Consider the following 12,715-nt stretch of genomic DNA (forward strand, 5'->3'; position numbering starts at 1 on the left):
CGTGAACGAAGACCAATGAGCGTGCGCGTTATTCGGTGGGCGGGACTTCCGGACGGAAGTATAAACCGCGGCCTGGCGCGTGCGGTTTTAGGTAGCTAGCAGCGCTCGTGTAGTAACAACTGAAGTCCACCGTAACCTGAAGGTAACGAGGAATTATCAACTTGGGTGTTTATTAAATTCGTCCTGTTTTCTTTCACAGTTTATTATTTACTAAAGCGTTGTGTGTTGTTTTTTAATTCAACTGCAATTTATCAGCTTTTCTTCTTTCAGAAGGAATACGTTAGTTGTTTTGTGTCGATGTTAGCATGTTAGCGGCGCGCGCTAACAACAGCGTGCGCGTTCGTTTGTTTTTTACGTTAATGATTGCGTTTCGCCGTTTTATGGGAATGGTGCCGGTGAGCGTTGTAAACCTAAACATAGTGTGGAGGTTTTTTTGTTCGTTTTCTCGGTTACCGTAATTTACCCGCCGGTTCGCGCGAGCCGCTCTATTGTCTGCGCGCGTTTAAGGTTGTATTCAGCATAGTTCTACAACAGGACGGGTTTTACTGTTGCTAAGCAACATATCGTGTCCATCTCAGCAGTAAGAAGTGTATACCAGTTGTGTAGCTTAATTCAGTTATACATTACGATTACTTACGCGTTTGAATGGCTGCATATTATATACAGAGGCCTGTATGAAGCCGGTGGGGAGTGAGGGTGTGCGCGGTATCGTATCGTGGTAATATCACGAGTTATTGTACTAGTTTCTTGGACATATTTAAGGGTAAATGTGAGTTATTAGCTCTAATACAGTCACTACACCGTTGTATTTTTGTAGTAACAAGTGTAGTTTTCACAATAGTGGTTTACAGAAGGTTAAACAGGTTTCACTGCAAAGCTGTGACCTCAAAACCAAGTACTTCCCGGTTAACAGGAAGTATTTGTTTCGGTTGACTCAGCTGTTGAGGTGTTAATGTGTCTGATGTCCTGACTCCAGCATGGCCGAGAATGACGTTGACAACGAGCTGTTGGATTATGAGGAGGAAGAGGAGCCTCAGGGAGCCCCGGAGAGCGACATCCCGGTGGGCAAGAAGGACGTGAAGGGTTCCTACGTCTCCATCCACAGCTCCGGCTTCAGAGACTTTCTGCTCAAACCAGAGTTACTGAGGGCCATCGTGGACTGTGGTTTTGAGCATCCGTCTGAGGGTATGGCCCGAGTGTTTTTTCACACCTTCCTTTTCATTTTTAGAGTTTCTGGATATCACAAGTGTATATAAAATTGTCGCTTGTTTTCAGTGCAGCACGAGTGCATCCCGCAGGCGATCCTCGGCATGGACATCCTGTGTCAGGCTAAGTCTGGTATGGGAAAGACAGCCGTGTTTGTGCTTGCTACCCTACAGCAGATCGAGCCTGTGGATGGACAGGTCAGTGCGAACGGAAATCTGTATTAATCTGCAGCGGAAACTTTTCAAGTCTTCAATGAAATGATTGTTCTCTTGTTATACATAAACATGTGATGCTGTAATGAGGATTGAACAAAGTGTGAAATGTTGTCGTGATATGGGTGATTTTACATTGATAAAATCCAATGTAAGCTGGCGGTTTCATCCATATTTCATAAGGAATTTGACATTGACTGTAAAGATTCTTGACTGTGACGCGACCCTAATCTGAACGCGTGGTTGTTTGTGTTGTTCAGGTGTCGGTGCTGGTCATGTGTCACACTCGTGAACTGGCGTTTCAGATCTGTAAGGAGTATGAGCGTTTCTCCAAGTACATGCCCACGGTGAAGGTGGCCGTGTTCTTCGGTGGCATGTCTATAAAGAAGGACGAGGACGTTCTGAAGAAGAGCTGCCCTCACATCGTGGTCGGCACGCCCGGGCGAATCCTCGCTCTGGTCCGAAACAAGACCCTCAATCTGAAGAACGTCAAGCACTTTGTTCTGGACGAGTGTGACAAGATGTTAGAGCATCTGGGTGAGCGTGTGATCACGATTGGAGTTGAATCTCTACAGCTTCTAAAATGAACGAGACCAACGGCGTCCTTAAAATCCTTTCTGTGTTTGTCAGATATGAGACGTGACGTTCAGGATATCTTCAGAATGACCCCCCACGAGAAACAGTGTATGATGTTCAGCGCCACCCTCAGTAAAGAGATTCGACCCGTCTGCCGCAAGTTCATGCAGGATGTGAGCGAATCTGTGTTCTTTTCTAACCTGATGTCGCCTGCGTTCACTTTTCTTTAGGCTGTTATTGTGTGAATTCACAGTGAACGAATGTTCCAGTTGTTCGAGTGATCGCGGCTAGTGTTCGTAAGTGATTAATTGTGTGATTGTTGTTTGTGTTATCAGCCAATGGAGGTGTTCGTGGACGATGAGACGAAACTGACCCTTCACGGTCTCCAGCAGTACTACTGCAAACTGAAGGACAGCGAAAAGAACCGCAAACTCTTCGACCTGCTCGACGTCCTGGAGTTCAACCAGGTGAGCGACGGTGACTTTTGTCGGGGGAGATTGTTATGGCTCCTTAAACTTTGATAACCTGTAGTACTTTAATAGCTCTGAAGCCACAGCTTGAGTCTCATCCTACATTGTTTTCTGTTCAGTAGTTTCCCCTCAAATGTGTTCTGTACGTTAACTGTCTTTGAGTACAGTGGTGTTGTAATGCTCGCGTTGTCCTGCAGGTGGTGATATTCGTGAAGTCTGTGCAGCGTTGCGTGGCGCTCTCACAGTTACTGGTGGAGCAGAATTTCCCCGCCATCGCCATCCACAGAGGAATGGCGCAGGAGGAGAGGTTGTCACGGTATCAGCAGTTCAAAGACTTCCAGAGGCGGATTCTAGTGGCTACAAACCTGTTCGGTCGAGGAATGGACATTGAGAGGGTCAACATCGTCTTCAACTACGACATGCCTGAGGATTCAGACACGTATCTGCACAGGGTACAGACACTCTTGATTTATTAGTCTTGAAGCACTGCTCGTCCTCTGAGGACTGTGGATTTGAAAGCGTCTCATCTTATTTCAGGTGGCTCGTGCAGGTCGATTTGGCACAAAAGGTTTAGCCGTCACCTTTGTTTCTGATGAGGCAGATGCCAAAATCTTGAATGACGTGCAGGATCGATTTGAGGTCAACGTTGCCGAGTTACCAGAGGAAATTGACATTTCTACGTACAGTAAGTCTCTCTGAATCTCTGCTTGTGTGGTGGTTTGCTGTAATCCGTGTGTGTTGTAGGTGATGTTTCTCTCTGCTCTTCTCTCTCGTGCAGTCGAACAGTCCAGATGAAGGTCCTGAAGCACCAGCTGTTGGGTCACGGCCTCTTATTTTAAAACCCTTTTACCTCAAACCCATGCTTGTTTTTCACTTGTCTCTGGATTGGCCGATGATCATGTCTGTAATGATTTTTGTTCTGACTTGTGTTTTGGGTTTTAATGAAATTAAATCTTTTTATACTACAACTTGACTTGGTCATGTGTTTTCGATCTACTCAAGTGTTGTAACGGTAGAATTTCTACAGGGATCAATGGTGTACTGCATCATTAAAAATGATTTTCTGGAAAAGACTTGATTTGTAAAATTTAGGAGGTCTTTGATGGTTTGGCTCCTCTTTATTTATCTGAATTGTTCAATCCTTATGTAGCGAATCTTAACCGGTTGGCTGTCCTTTGAAAAGCACGAACCGTGAGTGACCAAGCTTCGTCGTCTTCCTTTTGAGATTTTCTGCACCTTGAACGTAAGACTGAAGCGAGTCTTAATATGTTTGAAGTTGCTTTAAAAGGTGCTTTAAAGTAGCTTATTTTCAGTTGGATACGAGAGATAAATTAGTAATTGAATGTACAAATGCAGTAAAGATGCTTTATGTGAATATTACAGAAACACAAGACGAGGGCTAGGCGTATCAAAATCACACCTGCAGGGAGTTTGACATGAGTTTATTTCATCTGTGTTGAGTGGTTTTCTTCAGCCTTAATAGATGACAGATCACTTTAAAACAGGATTTAATCTGGAACTAATTTCTGTTGCTCTTTGCTAATGATGATGTCATTTCCTGTATACCAAATTCGCACCTTTAATGTCACCCAGCAGTCTGTCATGCGTTCATAATCCTGTAGACATTCACTAGGTGTATGTGCAGAGATGTGGCAATATCAAAATCTCACTGTACGATAATACCTCGGCATAAAGTCCATGAAAAAATATATTTATTGCAATATTTAAAATGACAATGATGACTTGGAAACGTGCCATAAGCATCCCCTTTCCCCATCCTCTAATCATAACTTTTGCTTGCCTGTATGAGATGGGTAAAATGACCTAAAAATCCCTTTTAAAAGATATAACTTCAGATGGACCTTGCCAAAGGTAACATCTGTTCTTTTATCTAACTTTACGTCAAGCCGGGAAGACCTATCGTTTCATACAGTCATGTGACCGAGATAATATTGAGAGAATTTTGCTATTGCGATAACACAATATCGGTAATATTGTTACATCCCTATGTATGTGTGGGGACACTCTGTTCTGTCGTTGATTTCTGGGTACAGATGTATATATTGCGTATGATTTTTTATCTTTTATAAAGAAGACTTTTACCGAAATGCCCATAATGGGAAACTCCAGTGGGAGTGCGTGACCATAACTACATTTCTTAGTTGAATGTAGTTATGGTGAGCCGCAGTGGCTTTGGAGCTACCAGTAGGTTTTAACAGGTGCTCTTGGGTAAAAGCTTTTGGTCTGTTAGCGCTAATTATAGCAAAACTAGAAATGGAGACATTGAGTCCAATTTGAGCACGAACCACAAGAATTTTGAATTTTCTCGAGTTAGTTTACCCAACACTTGGGTTTGTTCATAAATGAGCCAACCATGGATTAAAACAACCCAACATTTGCATATAGTTTGATGCTAGAGGGGTCTGAACTAGAGGATTCACTTCTTTGGACCAGAATGCAACAGCCTGATACAGTATAGTAATACCATGGTAACCACACACAAGTCTGGCATTATCGTGTGACTTGAATGTGTACAAAATGGATCTACTTTTTTTTTTAGAAATGTTTATTTGTATCTTGGAACAAAATCAGTCTTTGACCTTAACCCCAAGTCAACATGGCTTTCAATGTCTGATCAAACCCTCGTTACGACTCGGATGACATCACCTCCATCATCTCATGTACCAGTGCCAGCAGGCAGAAATAGAGATGGGTCATAAAACACCATTCGCCTGAGACACGAGCATCACATTGCAGATTACAGAGCAGCGTTTGAGAGAACATCCCACCCATTACTTTTAAATTACATGTTTACATCAGATGCTGGTGTTTTTAACATATTTTATTGCCAACCAGAGGGTCACTGAGTTCCTTTCCTGCACACGATTTGTAATTAGCTCGGTGTTGGGGAGTTGGCGTGTTGACGCCAGGGTGCTGTGGCGCTTGGCCAATGTCCCTCAGTAAGTTGATGGAGTCCCAGAGTACAAATCCAGTCAAGACATCTCGTTTGGGACTCAACAGAGAGTCTACATTTAACAGAGCCAAATCCATATCTCCCTGGTAAACCCTGGATTACTTCCAGAGACTTGTCAAGGTACCTCTGTATTTTGCCGGATGTTGGTCCCAAGTGTTTCCGATCCTCTTATGTTCCTCCAATGATGAGTAATAACAAAGAACATGTTTAATGTCCACATGACGACCAGCACAAGTTTACACGTGTCCACCTGTGCGGATGCCCCAGAATGCATCGCTGCTCACGGTGAGGGCTAGCCAATCATAAAATTCTTTCCTATATATTTACGACCCGGGTTCAACAACCTTCTGCGATGTCCATCAGGAAGGGCATCTATTCTAAAGCTCCGATCCACTCCTGGCCAAAGGATTTGGAAACCAAAATGGCCCCTTCTCCATGTGGATTCCAGTTGAAGGCCCTGGTCTAGCGTCTACTCGGTTACAGTTAGAAACGCTACTCTATTGGGGATCTGCTGGGACGGGGCAGGGTGGGGGGACTTCCAGAAAACAGGTGCTAATCGATGAACTTATGCATGTCGCCGTAGAGCCAGCGCTGGGGAGGCAGGGCCACGTCGTTCAGGTGGCCGCATTCGTCATTGCATTTGCAGGACTGAACGAACATGACGGCCCTCTCGAAGCGCTCGCCACTGGGACAGGTGAAGAGTACGGGGGCCGTCCGGGAGCGGCGAGGCGAGCAGCATCGGCCGTCCACGCACATGCCGCAGTAGTTGAGCTGATAGAGCTGAGCACTCCGGCAGCCGGCGTGATGCAGACGGAGAGGTTCCGGAGACTTTTGGGTACGGGAGCATTTTCTGCCTTTCTGTAAAACACAGGGTAGACACAGGGTTAAACATGATTGCATTCATAATAGATGTGGTCATACCACAGACAAGAATGACTACAGTGAAACTACGCAGTCTTACATCATTTGCTGTTTGCTGTTAGTCAATATTACAAGTAAGGGTTGGGTTGGGTTGTTTCAATCCATGGTTGGGTAAAATATGCAACCGTTGGTTTCAATGAACCGAGAAAATGTCCATATTTAACCTAACAGTATTTTGGAACAACCCAGCAGGCGTCGGGTTTGTCCATAGTGTCCGTGTGACCCAACCATCGGTGTAGAGCCGCAGTGGCTTTGGAGCTACCAGTAGGTTTTAACAGGTGCTCTTGGGTAAAAGCTTTTGGTCTGTTAGCGCTAATTATAGCAAAACTAGAAATGGAGACATTGAGTCCAATTCTGTTGGGTGGGTGTGACACACGAGCTGTTGAACACGGTGATCCGTCAGATCTTCTCCAAATCACAACAGTGTGTTTCAGATTCATGGTCTATTGTCACTAAGTTTTTTTCTTTCAGGTCTCTTCGTTCAGTCTCACGTTATGCCGCAGGTGATTCATGACTTGTCGGATCAAAGAGAGAGAGTGAAAGAGACGGCTTTACCTTCACGGGCACAGCCACAGAGCTGCAGGGCCGAATGTTGCACAGTCGGGATTCCTTCACCAGTTTGCACTGAGTGTTGTCATTGGTGACCCGAGAGGACACCCCCATCCCACAGCTGCGGGAACAAGGTGTCCAGCTTGTCGTCTGGATGACGCATTGCCGCCCAGCCTGCTTCCATGCTAGCGAGTGAGAGAGAGAGAGAGAGAGAGACGGTAGGTCAGTACACAGGCACCATTCAGCAGACGTGAGGCATACAGAATGAACTGTGTGTGGGTCTGGTGCACAAGGACCTAATGGAAAACCTCTGATGGACTTCTGAACACAAGCGCGCACAGAAATACGTGGAGGAGAAGCCACACAGCTCACAGTGGGACCGATTGTTAATTGAACCAAAACCAAAAGCGGTCTCAGAACTTTGACTAGCGTTTACTAAAGGTTCTCTCAAAGTAGTCAAAACGTTTATGCAGTAACCTTAAAAGAGAATTCATGATACGTAATTGCTAAATGTTCTAAAAATGTCGATACGACAACGGCATAATAATTCTTTCATTGTTAGTAGGTCTTGTGCTGGTTTAGCTGGCAAAGTCGCTCACCTGGCAGGTGCTTTCGACTGCGTGGTGTTTCCCACTTTTTGTCCACCTCCATCAGTTCGTTGCTCAGTGAGTTTTTGGGTCTGTAGGGGTGTGGCTTCAGTCCAGGCTTTTTGAAGGTGTGCAGGTCTGGGAATAGGTACGGAGGCGACTGTGGCCTTCTGAAGACGGGCGGCAGGACGGAGGATTGGCTGTGACAGTCCACGCTGGGGCAGCACTGGCTGGGCACTTTGACCAGACGGGGGGCGGGGCAGGAGGGCGTAGCCACAGGAATATCAGTGGGGCAAAGAGGCGCGCAGCCGACGGCTCCATCGATACAGATGCACTGATGTTTACAACCGGCGTGGAAGCTCTGTCCGTTCTGATACATCCGGCCGTTATACTCACACGAGCGCCCTTCATGTTTGGCTGTGAGAGAAAAGACATGGGAGATGTCATACGTATGCTATAAATAAAAAATGATATAACTATAAGTTCTGGTCAATTATATGCTAAAGAGAGTCAAATAATCCATATTACTTTTGGATTGTTCTTGAAAGATTTGTCAAGTGATTTTCTTTACTGAACATTAATGTCTTTAGTTATTTTGCTGTTGACACCATTTTAAAAATGCTATAAGCCAGAAGAAAATCCAAGTTTGACTTGAACAAAATGATTGGGTTTCTTTTACAGAATTCCTGTTCCAGGTCCAGACTCACGATCCTGAAGCTAAAAGCAGCATTTCTTCTATTTCTCTTTAAGGTAAAATACTGAATCATAGCAAAGCATAAGGTTTGACAAAGTTCATTTAGTTTAAGTCTGTAAGTGTACAGCTGTCTAAAATAAATACACCCAGAAACGTTATCATCCTGTTACAACCGTCACCTCCGCACCTTATGAAAATTAACCTTGATTTTACTACAAATTAAACAACAAAACAGCATGTGTACTACAGTTAAACCATAAATTAACCTCGGTAAAACACCAAATACACCAAAAAACGTTTTATTTAGACGGCAACATATTAATATGAACAAATGGACCATGATTCACCGGAAACGTCAGAGATGAAGAAACCGATAGTGCTGGCTGTCTAAAGACACAAACTACACGCCACGGGTTAAAGAGAAAGAGAGACACTCAATCCTTTGCTTTTATGAGAGAGGCTCTATGTTTAGGTGCTGGAATTTTGACTTGTTTACAATGTCGTTCAGCGTCACACAGTCACTGGATGTGTCCAGCCACCCAATAAAAAGCTCTCTTTACAGCTCAAATAACCTCCTTAATATAGGAACTAAATAACCTCTGTATGTGAGAAACCTGTGTGAAGAAGATGAACCTGAGATGTGACGTCAGTGATATTCATTATCTGTGTCAGGGGTTTCCCAAACCTGCCCTAAAATCTAAACTACCATCTACAATTTCTGATAAATAAAATGCTTTTTATTCACACAGACTCTTAACTGCATAGCAATTCGGTCACTCACCCCTGCAGATTCCGTGGAGACTGGCCACGTCGTTTCCATAGTTACACTCCAGACCCTTGTGATGGTCACATGGTCGTCCCGCGTGACAGTCATCGTTCAGCTGAGCGGCGCACACCTTACAACAGCCACAGCCGTCAGGTACAGCGCTCACGCCCGGCGGGCACACGGGACGCTCCGCCGGGCACTCGCACATGCCGGGACACCCTGCTTTCACCTGCACAGATCAGACAGACAGATTGTGATTGAATGGTATCATGTCAAGTGAAGATTGAAGGTTTCCCCGTCTGATGTCTATCAGCTCATTTCTAACATCACTGCACCTGTTCCTCTGGCATGTGAACGCCCGGCACGTTAAGTCGCAGGAGCTGAGATCTTTAGCCCCTAGACATTCAGACTGATTCATGTTGTCCATCGCTGCTGAGATCAAAGCATAACTCTGTGATACTGGGGGCAGATTCTGGAGCGAGTGGGGTAATAGAGGGGGGTATAAGGCTGGATTGTTGCACTCTGGTTATTTTAATCCCGTTGCTCGGCTATTTATGAGCAGCAGGGCTCTCAGAGGATCTGTGAAGGGTGGAACTCTCAAAGGTGTGAAGATCATTTCAGCTTCGGTCTTGAGAAAACTTATTGAATTGATATAACTGACCACACGTCACAGGTCATGTCAGTATTGTATGTTACCTTTTTTAAATGCTTTTTAAAGCAACAAAATAATAAAAAAATCATAAACTACACCATCCATCCTTCAGACTTGTAACAGACTCTTGGTGACATTTTAATCTCTACATTCATTTATTTTAGAAGATGCTTTTCCCCCCAAAGTGACTTACAAATGAAAGAGCAGTGAACATTTTGTCAATGCATTTGCAATACAAATATTACAAAACTAATAAACAAATAAATATAAATAATAATAAATACATATAAACAATTGTATCACATTTAAATATAAACAAACTGATTATTATAATAGACCATTTTTAGCAGTTATATTATATAATAGCCTAAATAAAAACATTCTAAAACACTGAAGAGTTTGGTTCCAAAATTAGATCATTCCGTTTTAGCAAAAATCATGTTTTTTATTATGTTGTCATGTTTTTGTTGTGTTTTATTGTGTTGGTTAGCAGTATTTTAGGTGTTATTCTGGCTTAAATCAAAACAAACCAACTGCAGTTTGACTGATATGAATTGGATTGCACAATAATAAAACATAACAATCTTATTTTGAAACCAAACTCTTCAAATATTTAAAAAATTGCATCAGCATATCCGTACCGATCTGTTAAATTCTATATGGCGTTTGTATTTGATTGTAAAAAGAACTTTTTCATACAGCAAACTTACCGAACTGATCAAGCTGATTATGATAAATATCATCAGACACATTAAATTCTTCATCTTCATGATAAAGCAGTAAATTCCAGTTTGAGGTTTAAATGGATTTTATTAAAACTGTAAACGCGTTTTTTCCTGTGAGCGCGCACATTTGCAGCTCTTGTTTTCGTCCCTCGGCTCGTTTTTATATCTCTGTCGCTCAGCCCCGCCCACTTGAATTCCTGTCGCCAATCAAAGCGCGGGCGTGCAGCCAGTCTCCCTAAAGGGGCGTGGTTTGAGCCCGCAGACGGATGATGTGTGAGTTTGGGGCGTGGCCAGCGATGAATGCAGTCATTCATAAAAATACTGAAGCAATATGGACGAAGAGCTGCAGTTTATTGACTTTTGCGTGAATATAAATATTATGAATGCTTTAAAGTTGAAAGAAAAACACTCCTGCACGAGAAAGAGAGAGAGAGAGAGAGAGAGAGAGAGAGAGAGAGAGAGAGAGAGAGGAAGGAATTTTAGTCCTTCAGTTATTTTTAACCTTGAACGGGAATTGCTGTGTTGACTCCACAAATACACCCTCACACACCACCGGAAACACACACACAAACTTCAGTCACATGATGTTGTTTTGATCATCTTTACAGTGACTCTCAGGGGTCAGTGACTCATAAAATGTTTACAATTTATGTTGTTAGAAATGTAATTTGTAATTGAAACAGTTCTGAAATCCTTCATACTATTTCCAGTTAAAGTTTTGAGGTTTTGGGTGGTTGTTGACAGGTTCAGATAGAGCGCCGCCTCCATCACAACTCTCCTCAACAGGTCGTGTGATTTGGTGCTTGTGTTTAATACTGAGGGTTAACAGCAGCGACTCCAGTTCAAATTACAGGGTCAAAGGTCATTTATATCTGAACATCACCAACAGCTTCACATGTAAAACTTTACTCTCACACCCTCAGTAGTGACCTACCGCTACCACCTCTTGCATCTGTTTACCCCAACACACACACTTCATCCGAGGGTGCTACAGAGAGTCAACTTGTTCTTTTTCCTGCCTCTCTTTCCACCGGTACCCCACAAAAATCCCCCAAATCCCTGTTATTTCCGCACCTGTGTTTGTTTGGCAGGTAAGTCAGAGAGCAGCGTAAACACATGAAACACCTCTGAACTGAAGCTGTGTGTTCTCTACACACACACACACACACACACACACACACACACACACACACACACACACACACACACAGAGCGTCCTCTGCTGGAGCTGAGAGCAGCGACTCCATCACACGGACGAGACAAAAAAGCTATATTTATTCTGAATGAGTCATGTGCACAGGTTTATATCAGTCCATCAGTAGACAAGAAATGACCGTTAACGTTTAAAGGATGCGCTAAATAAATAAATGCAATTGTGGTATCGAATTAACCTCCAGTTTAATAGCTGTCAGAAGTCTGATTTATAGCATTCGTCTTGACATTATAACAGATTTTACTCTGATCATAAATTTTCCTTATAATAACATCATAAATAGAAATGACCAGATTCATTAATCAAATGACCAGTGTCCAGGTCATCTGAAGACCAGGGGCATGTTCAAGCTCAAACCGGTGCGCAACGTTTTGCTACGGTTTCCGGGTTGAACGACATCACAGCCAACATTGGTATGTGGGCCCCATGTGGGTTATATCTGGGCGACATGGGCTCCACATGGGCATGGGATAAAAAAGGGCAAAATATATGGGCCCCATGTGGGATTACAAATGTGGGTCCCATATAGGTTTGCCTTTATGGGACCTTTATGGGCTGCATGTGGGCACACAGATTGCATGCTTAAAATACATATTATGCCTTTAAACTCCTTTAAATGCTTACATTTGAACATTTGTATGTGGGCCCCATATGGGTTTTATCTGGGCGATATGGGCTCCACATGGGCATAGGTTTAAGATGGGCAAAACATATGGGCCCGTGTGGGATACCAATATGGGTCCCACATAGCTTTGCCCATATGAGACCTTCATGGGCTCCAAGTTGGCATATGATTTCATGCTTAAAATACATTATGCATTTGAACTTTTTAAAGTTATTATATTTGGTTGATAATCCTTTTAAACATACAAATATCTCAGATATTTAGGCTGATTTTGTTATGTATTTCATGCAAATGGAGTTTCTGGAATATTTTTGTTAATTCATTCAATTGGCCTGTATCAGTATTTTCTTCCTTTCACTGTCCTAACTGTATGAAAATCAACCACGATAGATAAATGCAGAAATCCAGGTCAATTTATATGAGTCTCACAAGCGACGTTCTTGCTCAATGTGATAGATACTTTCGACTTCGTACTTAGCTGAGCAGACCGACCGGTGTACGTCACACTACCGCGAGATCGATCACGAAGCACTTGCCTAGAAACG

At 43.3% G+C, this 12,715-nt stretch overlaps 2 protein-coding genes across 2 annotated transcripts; one reads left to right on the forward strand and one right to left on the reverse strand.

The window, feature by feature from the left end:
* Nucleotides 1-16: 16 nt before the first annotated feature.
* ddx39ab (DEAD (Asp-Glu-Ala-Asp) box polypeptide 39Ab) lies at nucleotides 17-3,450 on the forward strand. Its single transcript, XM_057345273.1, has 9 exons — nucleotides 17-142; nucleotides 977-1,185; nucleotides 1,276-1,403; nucleotides 1,679-1,955; nucleotides 2,049-2,167; nucleotides 2,330-2,461; nucleotides 2,662-2,916; nucleotides 3,002-3,149; nucleotides 3,243-3,450. The coding sequence occupies exons 2-9, from the start codon at nucleotides 978-980 to the stop codon at nucleotides 3,257-3,259; spliced, it is 1,284 nt and encodes a 427-aa protein (XP_057201256.1). The 5' UTR covers nucleotides 17-142; nucleotide 977; the 3' UTR covers nucleotides 3,260-3,450.
* Nucleotides 3,451-3,895: 445 nt separating this feature from the next.
* Nucleotides 3,896-10,449, reverse strand: si:ch211-106h11.3 (CCN family member 1). The gene is made up of 5 exons (XM_057345280.1): nucleotides 10,318-10,449; nucleotides 8,971-9,184; nucleotides 7,508-7,912; nucleotides 6,915-7,093; nucleotides 3,896-6,296 (listed from the first exon to the last, which is right to left on the reverse strand). The coding sequence occupies exons 1-5, from the start codon at nucleotides 10,375-10,377 to the stop codon at nucleotides 5,991-5,993; spliced, it is 1,164 nt and encodes a 387-aa protein (XP_057201263.1). The 5' UTR covers nucleotides 10,378-10,449; the 3' UTR covers nucleotides 3,896-5,990.
* Nucleotides 10,450-12,715: the final 2,266 nt, after the last annotated feature.

Source organism: Triplophysa rosa, linkage group LG11 (assembly GCF_024868665.1).
Source record: "Triplophysa rosa linkage group LG11, Trosa_1v2, whole genome shotgun sequence".
NCBI lineage: Eukaryota > Metazoa > Chordata > Actinopteri > Cypriniformes > Nemacheilidae > Triplophysa > Triplophysa rosa.